At 42.9% G+C, this 19,681-nt stretch overlaps 1 protein-coding gene across 1 annotated transcript; it reads left to right on the top strand.

Moving 5' to 3' along the window:
• Positions 1-1,474: 1,474 nt before the first annotated feature.
• Positions 1,475-19,065, top strand: LOC114561001 (macrophage mannose receptor 1). The gene is made up of 5 exons (XM_028586632.1): positions 1,475-1,551; positions 3,563-3,603; positions 6,225-6,581; positions 8,170-8,502; positions 18,725-19,065. Exons 1-5 carry the CDS (start codon positions 1,481-1,483, stop codon positions 19,063-19,065), a joined length of 1,143 nt encoding a protein of 380 aa, XP_028442433.1. The 5' UTR covers positions 1,475-1,480.
• The last annotated feature ends 616 nt before the right edge of the window (positions 19,066-19,681 follow it).

Below are 19,681 nucleotides of genomic sequence, written 5' to 3'. Positions count from 1 at the left end.
TGGTTCGGGCATCTGGTAAGGATGCCCCCTGGGCGCCTCCCTAGGGAGGTGTTCCAGGCCCGTCCAGCTGGGAGGAGGCCTCGGGGAAGACCCAGGACTAGGTGGAGGGAGGTCCAGCTGGGAGGAGGCCTCGGGAAGACCCAGGACTAGGTGGAGGGGAGGTCCAGCTGGGAGGAGGCCTCGGGAAGACCCAGGACTAGGTGGAGGGAGGTCCAGCTGGGAGGAGGCCTCGGGAAGACCCAGGACTAGGTGGAGGGAGGTCCAGCTGGGAGGAGGCCTAAGACCCAGGACTAGGTGGAGGGAGGTCCAGCTGGGAGGAGGCCTCGGGAAGACCCAGGACTAGGTGGAGGGAGGTCCAGCTGGGAGGAGGCCTAAGACCCAGGACTAGGTGGAGGGAGGTCCAGCTGGGAGGAGGCCTCGGGAAGACCCAGGACTAGGTGGAGGGAGGTCCAGCTTGAGGAGGCCCTCGGGAAGACCCAGGACTAGGTGGAGGGAGGTCCAGCTGGGAGGAGGCCTCGGGAAGACCCAGGACTAGGTGGAGGGAGGTCCAGCTGGGAGGAGGCCTCGGGAAGACCCAGGACTAGGTGGAGGGAGGTCCAGCTGGGAGGAGGCCTCGGGAAGACCCAGGACTAGGTGGAGGGAGATCCAGCTGGGAGGAGGCCTCGGGAAGACCCAGGACTAGGTGGAGGGAGGTCCAGCTGGGAGGAGGCCTCGGGAAGACCCAGGACTAAATGGAGGGAGATCCAGCTGGGAGGAGGCCTCGGGAAGACCCAGGACTAGGTGGAGGGACCCAGCTGGGAGGAGGCCTGGGAAGACCCAGGACTAGGTGGAGGGAGATCCAGCTTGGAGGAGGCCTCGGAAGACCCAGGACTAGGTGGAGGGAGATCCAGCTGGGAGGAGGCCTCGGGAAGACCCAGGACTAGGTGGAGGGACGTCCCAGCTGGGAGGAGGCCTCGGGAAGACCCAGGACTGTGGAGGGAGGTCCGATGATGGCCTGGGAAGACCCAGGACTGGGTGGAGGGAGATCCAGCTGGGAGGAGGCCTAAACCCCAGGACTAGGTGGAGGGATTATATCTCCAACCTGGCCTGGGAACGCACTAGATCCCCAGTCCTGGTCTAATGTGGCACGGGAAAGGGAAGTTTGGGGTCCCCTGCTGGAGCTGCTCCCCCGCGACCCGACACGGATAAGTGGACGCTCTATTTAATGTAAACCAACTGTCTGGTTGTCTACACTGCAATTTCTTGTCCTGTCTATACTTGTATATCATTACACTTTTCTGCTCTTTTTGCTCTTCTGGTTGGATGCAAACTACATTTGGTTGTCTTTGTACAATAATGACAATAACGTTGAATCTAATCTGATCTAATCTAATGTTTAGATGAAGGTAACAGTGGGATGTTTCCAGGCAATGATACAGATCTGACACGTCTTATATTTTAATATTCAAATGACGACACAACAAAGGGACAGCCAGAGTGTATGAAGAGTCTCCGTGGGCACAGAAAGGGAGAACCATCAGAGCAGAGAGGAGCTGTGGACATTCACAAGATGTAAGTTATAAACTCGGCTGTTTGATTTCACATTTTAATGTCTGTGTTGTCGTCCCGTCGACCGTGCTACTTTTAATTTTTCTGGCTCAAAATTTACTTCGTTTTCAACGTTGTGGTCTTCTTTTTCGACACTTCTGTCGCTTTTCCCCAAGGTTTTATATACCTTTTTTGTCACTTCTTAACAATGTTTTTGTCACGTTTTTCCTGCGCTTTTTTTACATTTTTTAAATGTTTTTTCCCCACAGTTTTGAAGCTATTTCTGACATTTTTGTCATTCTTTTCAACTTTCATTTATCATTTTCATCACTTTTTCTTTCTCCAAATGTTATAAAATTGACTAAAACACCCAAATTTAATGAAAGTACTGAGCTGATCTTTTATTGAAAATTTTGTTTGCATTTTTTTCCAGCTTCCCGCACTTTTTGTTGAATTTGTTTTTAGTTTTGTGGCTTATTTCAAAATGTTTGATGCTTTTGTTGATATATTGTATTGCTTTTTATCGCTTTGTTTGACTGATTGTCAATTGTAATTTTTTCGACATTTTTGGTAATTTTACGTTGGATGCTTTTTCCCCACTACTACCAACTTATACCACGAGTTTTACACTTATTCTTGGAATTCAGTGTCAGTCAACCTAATTTCTGAGTCTAAAAAGAAGAAATATGCTATAAAATTGAATGAAAACACCCTAAATTTAATATAAATAGTGAACTGATTCTTCATTTTACTTGAGAAGAGCGTTTTATACAACCATCCATGTTCATTTAAGGAAATTTGGTTGAAAGACACCCAAATTTAAGATGTAGAGACGTTTTGAAAATGGATCAAATATTCTACATAATACTGCATGTGTAAAATCTGATTAATATAATAATAAGATTTACAGTTTTCCTTCAAACTCTTTTTGTTTATTTCTCAATATTTAAGTTATCTTCTCTGATACATCCGGGGTCCTCAAACGTATCCCTCAAAGGTCTCCATCTAAAAAACTATATGCTCTAACAAATATCTGAGCATTAACAGTTTTTCTGTATACATTTTTTTTTTTTTTTTTGAGGTATTTTTAGACCTTTATTTGACAGGACAGCTTAGACTTGAAAGGGGAGAGAGAGAGGGGGGAATGATATGCAGCAAAGGGCAGCAGGTCAGAATTGAGCCTGACACAAACACACACACACACACACACACACACACACACACACACACACACACACACACACACACACACACACACACACACACAGGAACATCATTATGCAATTTGAAATGTAAAAAACAGAAAGAGTCAACAGTGTAACACCTTGAACTGTCTCCTGTTGGACATTGTGAATTTGTGTTAAAGGAAATAATATGAAAATTATATTAATATGTTGGTGGAGTGAGAGGGAAACAGACAGAAGAACAGCCTGTCTTTATGTTTAGGGATACAGTGTATAAGCCAGTCCCTCAGGATGCAAATCACAGATTTAACTATTCATCACATTCAGCTGCATCGTAAAGGGAAACTTTGGGGTTTTCATCAACCTGGACTCTATGTTCCCATGTGTTTGTGTCTCAGTGACTGATGGGAACAACTTTAAAAATGCTCCAAAGCAAGAAACAAGCTGTAATGTAACCCTACAGGACAGATGTTCAGCATCAGTTAGAGTCGACTAAAAGTTCTGTTGTTGCTGATTCTCTCTCACACACACACACACACACACACACACACACACACACACACACACACACACACACACACACACACACACACACACACACACACACACACACACACACACACACACACACACACACACACACACACACACACACACACACACACCTCTGTCTAAGGACACAAACACATGGAGACGAATGCAAATGTCAGTTCAAATTGTTACACTTTTGACTTGTTTAACTTTTTTGTAATTTCAATAAATGCAACATCTTTTCCAAATATCAGTGAGTAATCATGTAAAATAATCCTGATTTCATACCAAACATAACTGTGTTTATTACCATCTAACAGGGTGAAGATGCAGTGGAGTCTGTTTGTGTTCATTGTGATGGGTAAGTGGATCATCTGGACAGCTCACTCCTCATCAACTCCAAGTCACACTTCAATTAATAATATGGTTTGATTTAAATGGTAATTTAGTTTTTTTTTTCCAACCTGGATTTTCCTGTGTGTAAGTGGCTGACAGACTCAGATTATTATTTTAAGTGTCTGACAACATTATGGGATGGATCTCTACAACATTAGACCTTTTAGTTAAAGAGATCCTTTTAGTTTAACATGAAACAAAATCACCATCACCAAACTCCACCAGATTCCATGAAATAATCAGGACTTTTAGTTAATAGAGCCAGCATATCTCCACCAGACTCCATTAAATAATCAGGACTTTTAACATAGAGAAACAAAAAATAATCAGGACTTTTAGCATATAGAGCCAAATATCCCACCAGACTCCATGTAAATAATCAGGACTTTTAGCGTGTATAGAGCCAGCATATCCCCACCAGACTCCATGTAAATAATCAGGACTTTTAGCGTGTATAGAGCCAGCATATCTCCACCAGACTCCATGTAAATAATCAGGACTTTTAGCGTGTATAGAGCCAGCATATCTCCACCAGACTCCATGTAAATAATCAGGACTTTTAGTGTGTATAGAGCCAGCATATCTCCACCAGACTCCATGTAAATAATCAGGACTTTTAGCGTGTATAGAGCCAGCATATCTCCACATGTAAATGGATTAATTAAGGGTTTATTTCAACCAAACCAGAGTGGTGTTTGTTGGAAAAGTAGAAAGATGAACAAAGACAGCTTTTGGTAGTTTTATTTAGTTTCTGTAGACTGTGTTTTACGATGCTTTGCAAATATATCTACTGATGCTACCGGACATATCTTCAGTGATGTTCCTGGAATCATTTGGTGTTTCGGGTCTTTCATCATCATACACCCTCATCCACGTGACCCAGCTGAAGCTGGTCAGATGCCAGCTTGTGTCCAGTTGGCAAATCTAGCTACTTTGTCTACATGGATCTCCTCTATTGAGCCATAGCCATCTTGAGGCTTTCTCTGCCGCTTCGGTGGTATTGTGGATGGCTCTTCTCCTCCTCACTCCATCAATGCCTAACAGACTGAAGGCTCTGAACAGGGATCGGGATGCAAAGCCCCTGCTTCCGACCTCTATTGGGAAACACCTTGCTCTCCATCTGGCTTGTCGACACTCGCTGACCAGTCCCCCGTACTTGGCGAGCTTCCTTCAAAGGCATCTTCCAGGCGTTCTTCCCAAGGGACTGTGTAGGTAAAACATTTGACCGTTTGACCGTTTCTAATCTGGCACAGAAAGGCCAGACGTAATCTGACTCCAGTTAAGGTCACTACACCTCAAACCTTTTTATTAGAAGTTTCCGTTGACTGGTAGATCAGAAATAAATCTCAGGATTCGCTGGATTCAAAAGTAACAAGCTTTAGTGAAATGATATCGCAAGTAAATACATATGCATATGGACGCAGTTCTCCCTCACCCTACCAAAAGACAGTCTCCCCGGGAACTCGTGCTTGCTACTCAGACCCTCATACTTTTAAACATTTTCTCTGCCCATCCTTGTGGTGCTGTTATCGGTTGGATATAGTCCAGGTCATCTTGGCTCTGCTGTCCGGTCCTTCGCCCCTCCATGCATGAAACACATTGATTCTCCTCACTCCAAGGCCAAACAGTTAGTTACTATCTTAGATCCACAAATAGGATCTACAAAATGTTTTATGAGGTTCATATTACTGAAACATCTGTGTGTCTTATCTTTTCTGCTGACCTAGGAGTGATGAGAGCCAAAATCATCCTATGACCTGAATCTTACCTTTCAGTTATTTGCAAAATACAGATCACACAGTGGCTTTGCTCCCTGCTGAAGAGCAACTCTCTTTAAAACTTATCAGGTAAGATGGCTCTCTCTCACAGGTATCTATACATGATCTTTCCACAAAATATATCCTACAACTACAACAGAACCACTTGTTTGGGGGACTCAGACAAGCTCACAACATCTGGCCTTAAGGTGGTGGTCACAATGTGGTTGGGGAACTTGCGTTGCTGCTCCAGGTCCAACAGCTGCCAGTCCCTCGCAGTGGCCAGGAAACCTTCAGTTGTTTTTGCAGCTGGTCTTAACTGCTCTCCAGCTCTGATGAAGGTGATGGTTTGCTTGGGGGCGGGGAGCGCTTGGCCTACTCAACTCCTGCCAGCAATGGCTTCAGCGATGGCCTTCAGCACCTGATCATGTCTGCACCTGTACCTTAAATTACTTTATTATTTACATGGAGTCTGGTGGGTTTAGCGAATGCAATTTGGCAGATGTTTTTATATTAAAAAAAAGGATCTCTTTTATTTTTGTTTCTGTTACTGGACCAAATTTTTAATGCTAACATATATTTGGTTAGCATGTATCAGAATTACAGCATATGCTACTAGGTTAACAAATTAAGTCTGGTGGATTTGGTGATGGTGATTTTGTTTTAATGTTAAACAAAAAATGGATCTTACTCTTTAACATCAGTCACTTAGACATAAAAACATGGGAAAATACAGTCCAGGTTTAAAAAGAAAACAAAGTTACCTTTTAATGAACTGATGCTTGTCTAGCTCTCAGCTCCATCGCTGCAGTTTCTTCTCTGTTATCAGGTCAATGTTCTTCCATTGGGGGTCAGCTGTGTGACTACCACTTCATTGGAGAGAAGAAGACCTGGAAAGGAGCCCAGGAGTATTGCAGAAAGAACCACACTGACCTGGCCACAGTGTCTAATGAGGCAGACATGCAGAGACTCCAAAACCATCCAAAGTATCAAGCTGGAGCCTGGATTGGGCTGCAGCGAGACTGGCGCTGGTCTCAGCCAGGGGTGGAGTTCAACGAGAGTAAATGGTCTCCGGGACAGCCGAATAATGTACGCAATCAGGAGAACTGTGTGAGGATGAAGATGAAGGATGACAAATGGGATGACGACTCTTGTACTACAGCCTATAGATTTATCTGCTATGACGGTGAGAATATTTGGCGCATAAAGTCTGTTCTCCCCTAAAAACTCCTCCAGAAGTGGTTTGTTCCATACATGGCCGACAAACACACTGCAACTTAATGAAACACGCAAATAGACAAAACACAAGCAAATTAAGAAAACATCTACCATAATTTGACACCACATGTGCAGCATTTAGTAAATGCGCTGCAAATATACACAACACAACCAAATACACAAACGTTCTGTGCATACAGAAACTATGCAAAAAGAAAAGCACACAAACTCCGAAAACAAATGCAAAAAAAACCCCGCTGCATCCAGATTACATAACAGGAGTTCTCCAGGCCTCTAGGGGGAGCACTAAGTGGAACAACTTGATTTATGACTTTGTGTGCTTTTCTTTTTGCATCGTTTCTGTATTTACAGCACGTTTGTGTATTTGGTTGTGTTGTGTGTGTATATGCAGCGTGTTTGCTAAATGCTGCGCATGTGTTGTCAAATTAATGAAGATTTTTCCATAAAGGTGCACTATGAGTTCCTGTATAGTTTCAGCGCAATTTCGTTTTGTCTCAAATCGTAGACGTCTCTCCTTGACCCGCTAGCTGCCTGCCCCCTGAACACACGGTGAAAAAGGCCGGTCTCAGGAAACAACACAGGGCTCGTAAACGTCAAACAAACACTAGGCGCACAGGCTGGGCACCAAAATACAAGAAACCACTCCAGCCAATCACCGACAAGATGGCTGGTGGAGGCGATGGGGGTTAGAGACAGTTAGGCCCTGTTTACACGTACATGGTTATTTTTTAAACTGGAGACATTTCCCTTCATTTGTGCCCTTCGTTTACACGCAAACGGAGAATTCTCCTCTGAAACCGAGTCTTTCTAAAAACTCCGGCCAGAGTGGAGATTTTTGAAATCTTCGTTTGCACATTTGCATGAAAACTGAGACAAAAGGAGGTTTAGGCAGCCGAGAGAGAGAAAGAGGAAGTGATTTGTTGCTGTTGCTGCTATTTTCTGGATTCTGATTAGCTAACGTGGGTTTGAGCTTCTCGTTACACCGCCACCTACAGGTCTGGCATGCTCTTGACGGCATTAACGGCATATATATATATATATATATATATATATATATATACACACAGGTAGGTGTAAACGAACACTTTTCTGAAAACTGACAGCTGTGCACGATGTTATTTTTTTTAAACGGAGAGGTTGAAATGTCCGTTTATGAAAATAGCCGGCCACGTGGAAACATAGCACAAGTCAGTTAGTCCTGAAAGTTACAGAAACATGGGGGGATGGGCAAGCTTGCTTTGTTTTGTTTGGAATTTACTTCAACATAAATGACTTCATGCAGGAATTCATAGTGCACCTTTAGTTTGCTTGTGTTTTGTGTATTTGCGTGTTTCATTAAGTTGCAGTGTGTTTGCCCGTGTCTACCTCAGGATAGAACATACCACTGATGGGAATTAGTGATTACTGATTAATTTCTGATTTTTTAGCAGAGGACAGTCTCTGAATTGATATCACATTATTGTTTTGAAATAAGAATAATGTAGGATTTTATGAGACTAAATAAAAACTAAAAAGTTTGTCTGTGTGTTTCATAGAAAACAAGAAATCCGGCAAAACATTTTATATCAGTGAGGATAAGAAGACCTGGGAAGATGCTCAGAGATTCTGCAAAGAAAAATACACTGACCTGATCAGTGGAGTCAAACAGCTGGACGACTTCAAGACACAGCGCCAGAATGATGCAGAAACTTTCTGGATCGGCCTGTTCAGAGACTCTAACTGGAGTTGGTCAGATGGGAGCAGTTTCTCTTTCAGATCCTGGGATGAAGGTAAACAAGACCCTGAGAAGACATGTGCTATGACTACGTTAAATGGAAATTGGAGCTCTGATGACTGTAATAAAACCAAACCCTTCTTCTGCTACAACGGTGAGTTTATCAGAAGGTCTCTCTAACGGTACTGTACATCTACATCTGTTTAATGATTCACTTTATTTATTAGTTTATTATAAGAACTATGGTTGTACGGTATGAGCTTCATCGTTGTTGAATAATCGTTGAATATTTTGATAATGATATAACTCGCAATAAATAAACAGATAAAGTGTTCTCAGTTCTGCTAAAATACAACAAACTGCCTGTTAGATTAAAAACAAATGAAAGGAAATCATTTCCTACTTTATTTTGAACAAATTGGATGTTGAAAAAGCAGCACTAAAAATAGAACGACAGATACATTTTAAAGTGCAGTATTCTGCTGAGATTTTACTTTCAACTGCAGCCCGAATGTTTTCACAAAATATATGATTAAATGTTACAGCTGTTATTTAAACTGTCCTGTGTTTGTCTCCAGGGGCGGAGCATTTGGGTCTCTGCCCCTGATTGGCTCAGTCACTAATTGACTCTCCTTCTCCCCTGACAGATTCAGTGATCCTGATCAAGAAGAACATGATCTGGGAGGATGCGTTATACTACTGCAGAGATCACTATGGCGACTTTGTCTCCATCACCAACCAGGACGATCAGCGCTGGGTCCAGGAGAGAGCCAAGATGGCCTCCACTCCCCACGTGTGGCTGGGACTGCGCTACACCTGCACTCTGGACTTCTGGTTCTGGGTCAGTGACGAGCCGGTCCTCTACAAGAACTGGGGCCCCGGCCAGCCTGGGGACGAATGCAACATGTCTGGAGCCATGGCCCGAGAGGGACCTGGGTCAAAAAGATCGACGATGACCACCAGCTTAACTTCATCTGTTCCAAGAACAAACCAGCAGAATGTAACTAAGTTACATTTTAACTGTGTCAAAATCAATATTTTAAGAAGAAAGTTGTAATATAGATCTTTTACTTTACATTTTAACAGCGTAAGATTAATACTTTCATTTAAGTTAAGGATGTGTTTTAGTAATTTACTCACTTTGTTTGGAGTGACGTTGACATACTGTGTGTCCTCTGGGATTATTGAATGGCATTCTGGGAAATGTAGGAATTTATATCTCAAAGTAAATATTTCAAGTAAAAAAGTCATAATATTTTGGGAAAAAAGTCGTAATATTTTGGGAAAAAAGTCGTAATATTTAAAGGAAATAAGTCGTAATTTTTCAAGTAAAAAAGTCATAACATTTTGGGAAAGATTTCGTAATATTTCAAGTAAAAAAGTCATAAAATTTTGGGAAAAATGTCGTAATATTTCAAGTAAAACATTTCTTAATATTTCTGAAAAAAAGTCGTAATATTTTGGGGAAAAAAGTTGTAATATTTCAATAAAGAAAGTTAGAATATTTCATGTAAAAAAAAACATAATATTTCAAGTAAAAAATAAATAATATTTCCAGAAAAAGATTTATAATATTTTAGGAACAAAGTTGTAATATAGATCTTTAACTTTACATTTTAACAGTTTGGGATTAATACTTTGACTTAAGTTAAGGATGTGTTTTATTCATTTACTCACTATATTTTGCAGTGGTGTGATGTTGACATACTGTGTGTCCTCTGGGATTATTGAATGGCATTCTGGGAAATGTAGGAAACAAACCTCGAGGGGAGAGATGTTAAAGCAGATATTAAACTGATGATGTAATCCTGTAAAATCTGATTCTGATGATCACATTGTTTCTTGAGTTTTATGTAACCAAAGAATAGTTTCCTCTGAGTCTAAATAAACTGTTAAACCACAGTTTAGAGTGGTCCTCTTTTATTCACTAACCCAAAATCCTGTTATCACATCATGAAACTGGGACGGTGTGTACTGGGTCTGTGTTGGATTGCTAACGTTAAATGGTGATTATTAACTGAGCAGCTAATCAACAAATTAAATTAAACCAATAGTCAATCCTCAGTCAGCCTCCCTGGTAAAGTCTACTCCAAGGTGCTGGAAAGGAGGGTTCGGCCGATAGTCGAACCTCGGGTTGAGGAGGAACAACGGACCAGCTCTTCACTCTCGCAAGGATCCTGGAGGGAGCCTGGGAGTATGCCCAACCGGTCTACATGTGTTTTGTGGATTTGGAGAAGGCGTATGAACGGGTCCCCCGGGAGATACTGTGGGAGGTGCTGCGGGAGTATGGGGTGAGGGGGTCTCTACTCAGAGCCATCCAATCTCTGTACGACCAAAGCGAGAGCTGTGTCCGGGTTCTCGGTAGTAAGTCGGACTCGTTTCAGGTGAGGGTTGGCCTCCGCCAGGGCTGCGCTTTGTCACCAATCCTGTTTGTAATATTTATGGACAGGATATCGAGGCGTAGTCGGGGTGGGGAGGGGTTGCAGTTTGGTGGGCTGGGGATCTCATCGCTGCTCTTTGCAGATGATGTGGTCCTGATGGCATCATCGGCCTGTGACCTTCAGCACTCACTGGATCGGTTCGCAACCGAGTGTGAAGCGGTTGGGATGAGGATCAGCACCTCTAAATCTGAGGCCATGGTTCTCAGCAGGAAACCGATGGAGTGCCTTCTCCAGGTAGGGAATGAGTCCTTACCCCAAGTGAAGGAGTTGAAGTACCTTGGGGTTGTGTTCGCGAGTGAGGGGACAACGGAGCGGGAGATTGGTCGGAGAATCGGCGCAGCGGGTGCGGTATTGCATTCAATCTATCGCACCGTTGTGACGAAAAGAGAGCTGAGCCAGAAGGCAAAGCTCTCGATCTACCGGTCAGTTTTCGTTCCTACCCTCACCTATGGTCATGAAGGCTGGGTCATGACCGAAAGAACGAGATCCAGGGTACAAGCGGCTGAAATGGGTTTCCTCAGGAGGGTGGCTGGCGTCTCCCTTAGAGATAGGGGTGAGAAGCTCAGTCATCCATGAGGAGCTCGGAGAGAGCCGCTGCTCCTTTTGCGTCGAAAGGAGCCAGTTGAGGTGGTTCGGGCATCTGGTAAGGATGCCCCTGGGCGCCTCCCTAGGAGGTGTTCCAGGCACGTCCAGCTGGGAGGAGGCCTCGGGAAGACCCAGGACTAGGTGGAGGGAGGTCCAGCTGGGAGGAGGCCTCGGGAAGACCCAGGACTAGGTGGAGGGAGGTCCAGCTGGGAGGAGGCCTCGGGAAGACCCAGGACTAGGTGGAGGGAGGTCCAGCTGGGAGGAGGCCTCGGGAAGACCCAGGACTAGGTGGAGGGAGGTCCAGCTGGGAGGAGGCCTCGGGAAGACCCAGGACTAGGTGGAGGGAGGTCCAGCTGGGAGGAGGCCTCGGGAAGACCCAGGACTAGGTGGAGGGAGGTCCAGCTGGGAGGAGGCCTCGGGAAGACCCAGGACCCAGGGGACTAAGGGACTGGTGGAGGGAGGTCCAGCTTGGAGGAGGCCTCCCAGGACTAGGTGGAGGGAGGTCCAGCTGGGAGGAGGCCTCGGGAAGACCCAGGACTAGGTGGAGGGAGGTCCAGCTGGGAGGAGGCCTCTCGGAAGACCCAGGACTAGGTGGAGGGAGGTCCTCGGGAAGACCCAGGACTAGGTGGAGGGAGATCCAGCTGGGAGGAGGCCTCGGGAAGACCCAGGACTAGGTGGAGGGAGGTCCAGCTGGGAGGAGGCCTCGGGAAGACCCAGGACTAAATGGAGGGAGATCCAGCTGGGAGGAGGCCTCGGGGAAGACCCAGGACTAGGTGGAGGGACGTCCAGCTGGGAGGAGGCCTCGGGGAAGACCCAGGACTAGGTGGAGGGAGATCCAGCTTGGAGGAGGCCTCGGGAAGACCCAGGACTAGGTGGAGGGAGATCCAGCTGGGAGGAGGCCTCGGGGAAGACCCAGGACTAGGTGGAGGGATCCCTCGGGAAGACCCAGGACTAGGTGGAGGGAGATCCAGCTGGGAGGAGGCCTCGGGGAAGACCCAGGACTAGGTGGAGGGATTATATCTCCAACCTGGCCTGGGAACGCCTCGGGATCCCCCAGTCGGAGCTGGTTAATGTGGCACGGGAAAGGGAAGTTTGGGGTCCCCTGCTGGAGCTGCTCCCCCCGCGACCCGACACCGGATAAGTGGACATGATGATGATGATGATGACTATTATAATGTAAACCAACTGTACACTACTGTCTACACTGCACTAGATTTCTTGTCCTGTCTATACTTGTATATCACGTTACACTTTTCTGCTCTTTTTGCTCTTCTGGTTGGATGCAAACTACATTTGGTTGTCTTTGTACTCTGCACGATGACAATAACGTTGAATCTAATCTGATCTAATCTAATGTTTAGATGAAGGTAACAGTGGGATGTTTCCAGGCAATGATACAGATCTGACACGTCTTATATTTTAATATTCAAATGACGACAACAAAGGGACAGCCAGAGTGTATGAAGAGTCTCCGTGGGCACAGAAAGGGAGAACCATCAGAGCAGAGAGGAGCTGTGGACATTCACAAGATGTAAGTTATAAACTCGGCTGTTTGATTTCACATTTTAATGTCTGTGTTGTCGTCCCGTCGACCGTGCTACTTTTAATTTTTCTGGCTCAAAATTTACTTCGTTTTCAACGTTGTGGTCTTCTTTTTCGACACTTCTGTCGCTTTTCCCCAAGGTTTTATATACCTTTTTTTGTCACTTCTTAACAATGTTTTTGTCACGTTTTTCCTGCGCTTTTTTTACATTTTTTAAATGTTTTTTCCCCACAGTTTTGAAGCTATTTCTGACATTTTTGTCATTCTTTTCAACTTTCATTTATCATTTTCATCACTTTTTCTTTCTCCAAATGTTATAAAATTGACTAAAACACCCAAATTTAATGAAAGTACTGAGCTGATCTTTTATTGAAAATTTTGTTTGCATTTTTTTCCAGCTTCCCGCACTTTTTGTTGAATTTGTTTTTAGTTTTGTGGCTTATTTCAAAATGTTTGATGCTTTTGTTGATATATTGTATTGCTTTTTATCGCTTTGTTTGACTGATTGTCAATTGTAATTTTTTTTAAACATTTTTGGTAATTTTACGTTGGATGCTTTTTCCCCACTACTACCAACTTATACCACGAGTTTTACACTTATTCTTGGAATTCAGTGTCAGTCAACCTAATTTCTGAGTCTAAAAAGAAGAAATATGCTATAAACTTGAATGAAAACACCCTAAATTTAATATAAATAGTGAACTGATTCTTCATTTTACTTGAGAAGAGCGTTTTATACAACCATCCATGTTCATTTAAGGAAATTTGGTTGAAAGACACCCAAATTTAAGATGTAGAGACGTTTTGAAAATGGATCAAATATTCTACATAATACTGCATGTGTAAAATCTGATTAATATAATAATAAGATTTACAGTTTTCCTTCAAACTCTTTTTGTTTATTTCTCAATATTTAAGTTATCTTCTCTGATACATCCGGGGTCCTCAAACGTATCCCTCAAAGGTCTCCATCTAAAAAACTATATGCTCTAACAAATATCTGAGCATTAACAGTTTTTCTGTATACATTTTTTTTTTTGAGGTATTTTTAGACCTTTATTTGACAGGACAGCTTAGACTTGAAAGGGGAGAGAGAGAGGGGGGAATGATATGCAGCAAAGGGCAGCAGGTCAGAATTGAGCCTGACACAAACACACACACACACACACACACACACACACACACACACACACACACACACACACACACACACACAGGAACATCATTATGCAATTTGAAATGTAAAAAACAGAAAGAGTCAACAGTGTAACACCTTGAACTGTCTCCTGTTGGACATTGTGAATTTGTGTTAAAGGAAATAATATGAAAATTATATTAATATGTTGGTGGAGTGAGAGGGAAACAGACAGAAGAACAGCCTGTCTTTATGTTTAGGGATACAGTGTAAAGCCAGTCCCTCAGGATGCAAATCACAGATTTAACTATTCATCACATTCAGCTGCATCGTAAAGGGAAACTTTGGGGTTTTCATCAACCTGGACTCTATGTTCCCATGTGTTTGTGTCTCAGTGACTGATGGGAACAACTTTAAAAATGCTCCAAAGCAAGAAACAAGCTGTAATGTAACCCTACAGGACAGATGTTCAGCATCAGTTAGAGTCGACTAAAAGTTCTGTTGTTGCTGATTCTCTCTCTCACACACACACACACACACACACACACACACACACACACACACACACACACACACACACACACACACACACACACACACACACCTCTGTCTAAGGACACAAACACATGGAGACGAATGCAAATGTCAGTTCAAATTGTTACACTTTTGACTTGTTTAACTTTTTTTGTAATTTCAATAAATGCAACATCTTTTCCAAATATCAGTGAGCAATCATGTAAAATAATCCTGATTTCATACCAAAAATAACTGTTTATTATCATCTAACAGGGTGAAGATGCAGTGGAGTCTGTTTGTGTTCATTGTGATGGGTAAGTGGATCATCTGGACAGCTCACTCCTCATCAACTCCAAGTCACACTTCAATTAATAATATGGTTTGATTTAAATGGTAATTTAGGTTTTTTTTCCAACCTGGATTTTCCTTGTGTGTAAGTGTCTGACAGACTCAGATTATTATTCTAAGTGTCTGACAACAATATGGAAACGATCCCTACGGAGATAGACCTTTTAGTTTAACATGAAACAGCCCCGAAATCACCATCACAAAAATCCACCAGACTCCATGTAAATAATCAGGACTTTTAGCGTGTATAGAGCCAGCATATCTCCACCAGACTCCATGTAAATAATCAGGACTTTTAGCGTGTATAGAGCCAGCATATCTCCACCAGACTCCATGTAAATAATCAGGACTTTAAGCGTGTATAGAGCCAGCATATCTCCACCAGACTCCATGTAAATAATCAGGACTTTAAGCGTGTATAGAGCCAGCATATCTCCACCAGACTCCATGTAAATAATCAGGACTTTTAGCGTGTATAGAGCCAGCATATTTCCACCAGACTCCATGTAAATAATCAGGACTTTTAGCGTGTATAGAGCCAGCATATCTCCACCAGACTCCATCTAAATAATCAGGACTTTTAGCGTGTATAGAGCCAGCATATCTCCACCAGACTCCATGTAAATAATCAGGACTTTAAGCGTGTATAGAGCCAGCATATCTCCACCAGACTCCATGTAAATAATCAGGACTTTTAGCGTGTATAGAGCCAGCATATTTCCACCAGACTCCATGTAAATAATCAGGACTTTTAGCGTGTATAGAGCCAGCATAGCTCCACCAGACTCCATCTAAATAATCAGGACTTTTAGCGTGTATAGAGCCAGCATATCTCCACCAGACTCCATGTAAATAATCAGGACTTTTAGCGTGTATAGAGCCAGCATAGCTCCACCAGACTCCATCTAAATAATCAGGACTTTTAGCGTGTATAGAGCCAGCATATCTCCACCAGACTCCATGTAAATAATCAGGACTTTTAGCGTGTATAGAGCCAGCATATCTCCACCAGACTCCATGTAAATAATCAGGACTTTTAGCGTGTATAGAGCCAGCATATCTCCACCAGACTCCATGTAAATAATCAGGACTTTTAGCGTGTATAGAGCCAGCATATCTCCACATGTAAATGGGTGAATTAAGGGTTTATTTCAACCAAACCAGAGTGGTGATTGTTGGAACAGTGGAAAGATAAACCAAGACGGACTTTGATAATTTTATTTAGTTTCTGTCCACTTTGAATGAAGTGTGTTTTACGATGCTTAATTACTGATTATTTACATGGAGTCTGGTGGGTTTGGCGAATGCAATTTTGGCAGATCTTTTTTATTTTGTTTCTGTTACTGGACAACATTTTGCCAACATTTGCATCAAAACATTTTAGTTAGCATTATAGCAAATGCTACCATGTTAGCATGTTAACAAATTAAGTCTGGCGGGTTTGGTGATGGTGATTTTGGGGCTGTTTCATGTTAAACTAAAAGGATCTTTAAAATCAGTCACAGAGTCCAGGTTTAAAAACAAAACAAAATTTATTTCAGTTTCTTCTCTGTTATCAGGTCAGTGTTCCTCCATTGGGGGTCACCTGTATGACTACCACTTCATTGGATATGAGATGACCTGGGAAGCAGCCCAGGAGTATTGCAGAAAGAACCACACTGACCTGGCCACAGTGTCTAACCAGGAAGACTTGCAGAGACTCCGCGACACTGCAAAGAATGCAAAGTATCCGGACCACTCCACGACTGAACCAGCTGGACAGTATCCAGGCGGAGCCTGGATTGGGCGGCAAAACAAAACAACAAACCGCGTGTGGCGCTGGTCTCAGCCAGGGGTGGAGTTCAACAAGAGTGAGAGTAAATGGTCCTCAACACAGCCGGATAATGTAGGCGATCAGGAGATCTGTGTGAGGATGAATGATGGCACATGGGATGACGACTTATGTTCTACAAAATATAAAAGTATCTGCTATGATGGTGAGAATATGTGGCTCATAGAGTCTGTTCTCCCCTAAAAAACTCCCCCAGAAGTGGTTTGTTCCGGCATCATTCTGACCTGTATTTATGTTTCTAGTGGCCGTAGTAGTTCTGACTTTTGTCCCCCCCTCTAATCTGAACACACGAGAGTTTTCCGTCCTCATATCTAAACCTGAGAAGGTAACGGTGGTGGTTTTAAACACGTCGTGGTTAACGTTGTGAAGACGTGACATCACTTCCTGAACGTTACCATGTGACACAGAACATGACGTAGCTCCGTTTTAAGTTAAAAAAAAACTCTGTTTCCTTTTCTTGTCAAACAGGACATGAAGCCTGGTCTCCTGGGTGAAAGTCCTGTTTGTTTGACCCATCCCACCGCCCCCCAAAACCTGCCTCCTTACCGGCACATTTGGTGCTCTTTTACTTCCTCACTTTACTTCCTGCTTTGCTCCCCTCAGAACTACTACGGCCACTAGAGGGCGCCGCCACTAGAAACCTGAATATAGGTCAGAGTGATGCTGGAACATACCAACTTATAGGGGAGTTGTTCAGGGTTAGTTTTTCAGGGGAGGACAAACTCTGAATTGATAACACATTATTGTTTTGAAATAAGAATAATGTAGGATTTTATGAGACTAAATAAAAACCAAAAGTTTGTCTGTGTGTTCCACAGAAAACAGCAAACCTGGCCAATCATTTTATATCAGTGACTCTGATATGAAGATGAACTGGACAGAGGCTCAGAGGTTCTGCAGAAAAAATTACACTGACCTGATCAGTGGAGTCCAACAGCTAAAAGACTTTAAGAGACAGGTCCCGAATTATGCAAAACAGTGCCCGAATAATAAAAAACCCTGCCCTTTCTGGATCGGCCTGTTCAGAGACTCTAACTGGAGTTGGTCAGATGGGAGCAGTTTCTCTTTCAGATCCTGGGATAAAGGTAAAGATGAAGACCCTAAGAAGAAATGTGCTATGACTACGTTAAATGGAAATTGGAGCTCCGATGACTGTAATAACACCAAACCCTTCTTCTGCTACGACGGTGAGTTTATCAGAAGGTCTCTCTAACGGTCCCGTACATCTACATCTGTTTAATGATTCACTTTATTTATTAGTTTAATATAAGTATTATGGCCGCACCATTTCCAACTTTCTTGTGTTAAAGAAATTGAATTTGATATAAAAGGCAGCACTAAAAACAGAACTAGAGCCAAGAATGTTTTCTCAAAAGCCCAGAATCTTTTAGGCCGACTTTACTGCCTTTTAAAAGGCTGTAGCGAGCTCCATTTTAAAAGTTAGAAAGAAGATGATGAAGATAGTAGAATCATTAAAAACAGATGATCTAAGGAATCGATTTAGTTCCACATGCTAACTTGTTGGGAAGATGGATATATACTGTAAAGTATTAAAAGTTCTCTAAACATACTAGCCTCATCACTGTCGTGCCAATAATGACGTTAAATCAAAACCCTCTGGTGTAATATTGCTTCATCCCAAAATATATTTTATGTTACAGCTGTTATTTAAACTGTCCTGTGTTTTTGTCTCCACGGGCGGAGCATTTGGGTCTCCGTCACTAATTGACTCAGACGCTTATTGACTAATTGACTCCGCCCCTGACTGATTGGCTCCGCCCCTGATTGACTCTCCTTCTCCCCTGATTGACTCTCCTTCTCCCCTGATTGACTCCCCTTCTCCCCTGATTGACTCTCCTTCTCCCCTGATTGACTCTCCTTCTCCCCTGATTGACTCTCCTTCTCCCCTGATTGACTCTCCTTCTCCCCTGATTGACTCTCCTTCTCCCCTGATTGACTCTCCTTCTCCCCTGACAGATTCAGTGATCCTGATCAACCAGAGCATGATCTGGGAGGATGCGTTATACTACTGCAGAGATCACCATGGCGACCTTGTCTCCATCACCAACCAGGACGATCAGCGCTGGGTCCAGGAGAGAGCCAAGATGGCCTCCACTCCCCACGTGTGGCTGGGACTGCGCTACACCTGCACTCTGGACTTCTGGTTCTGGGTCAGTGACGAGACGGTCCTCTACAAGAACTGGGGCCCCGGCCAGCCTGGGGACGAATGCAACATGTCTGGAGCCATGGACCGAGAGGGGACCTGGGTCAAAAAGATCGACGATGACCACAAGCTTAACTTCATCTGTTCCAAGTAAAAACCAGCAGAATGTAACTAAGTACATTTGTGTGTGTCAAAATCAATATTTTAGGAAGAAAGTTGTAATCTAGATCTTTTATTTTACATTTTAACAGTGTGGGATTAATACTTTGACTTAAGTTAAGGATGTTTTTTCTTCATTTACTCACTTTGTTTGCAGTGGTGTGACGTTGAAATACTGTGTGTCCTCTGGTATTATTGAATGGCATTCTGGGAAATGTAGGAATTTATATCTCAAAGTAAATATTTCAAGTAAAAAAGTTGTAATATTTTGGGAAAAAATACGGAATATTTCAAGTAAAAAAGTCGGAATATTTTATAATAATAGTTTAGTAATATTTATAAAAAAAAAAACATAAAATATTGGGAAAAAAAGTTATAATATTTTGGGGAAAAAATCGTAATATTTCCGGAAAAAAGTTGTAATATTTCAGGTAAAATAGTCGTAATAATTTAAGAAGAAAATCATAATATTTCAGGAAGAAAGTTGTAATATAGATGTTTTTCTTGACATTTTAACAGTGTGGGATTAATACTTTGACTTAAATTAAGGATGTGTTTTATTCATTTACTCACTTTGTTTGCAGTGGTGTGACATTGACATACTGTGTGTC

The sequence above is a fragment of the Perca flavescens genome, chromosome 9 (assembly GCF_004354835.1).
Source record: "Perca flavescens isolate YP-PL-M2 chromosome 9, PFLA_1.0, whole genome shotgun sequence".
Classification (NCBI taxonomy): Eukaryota; Metazoa; Chordata; class Actinopteri; order Perciformes; family Percidae; genus Perca; species Perca flavescens.
The sequence above is the reverse complement of the archived record's forward strand: the minus strand, read 5'-3'. Positions and strand labels throughout refer to the sequence as shown.

Excerpts from the sequence above, each read along its gene's own strand:
- LOC114561001 (XM_028586632.1), top strand. The coding sequence starts at position 1,481 with ATGAAGAGTCTCCGTGGGCACAGAAAGGGAGAACCATCAGAGCAGAGA. Across the intron at positions 6,582-8,169 it reads TAGATTTATCTGCTATGACG|AAAACAAGAAATCCGGCAAA; the intron begins GTGAGAATATTT and ends TGTGTTTCATAG. Across the intron at positions 8,503-18,724 it reads ACCCTTCTTCTGCTACAACG|ATTCAGTGATCCTGATCAAC; the intron begins GTGAGTTTATCA and ends CTCCCCTGACAG.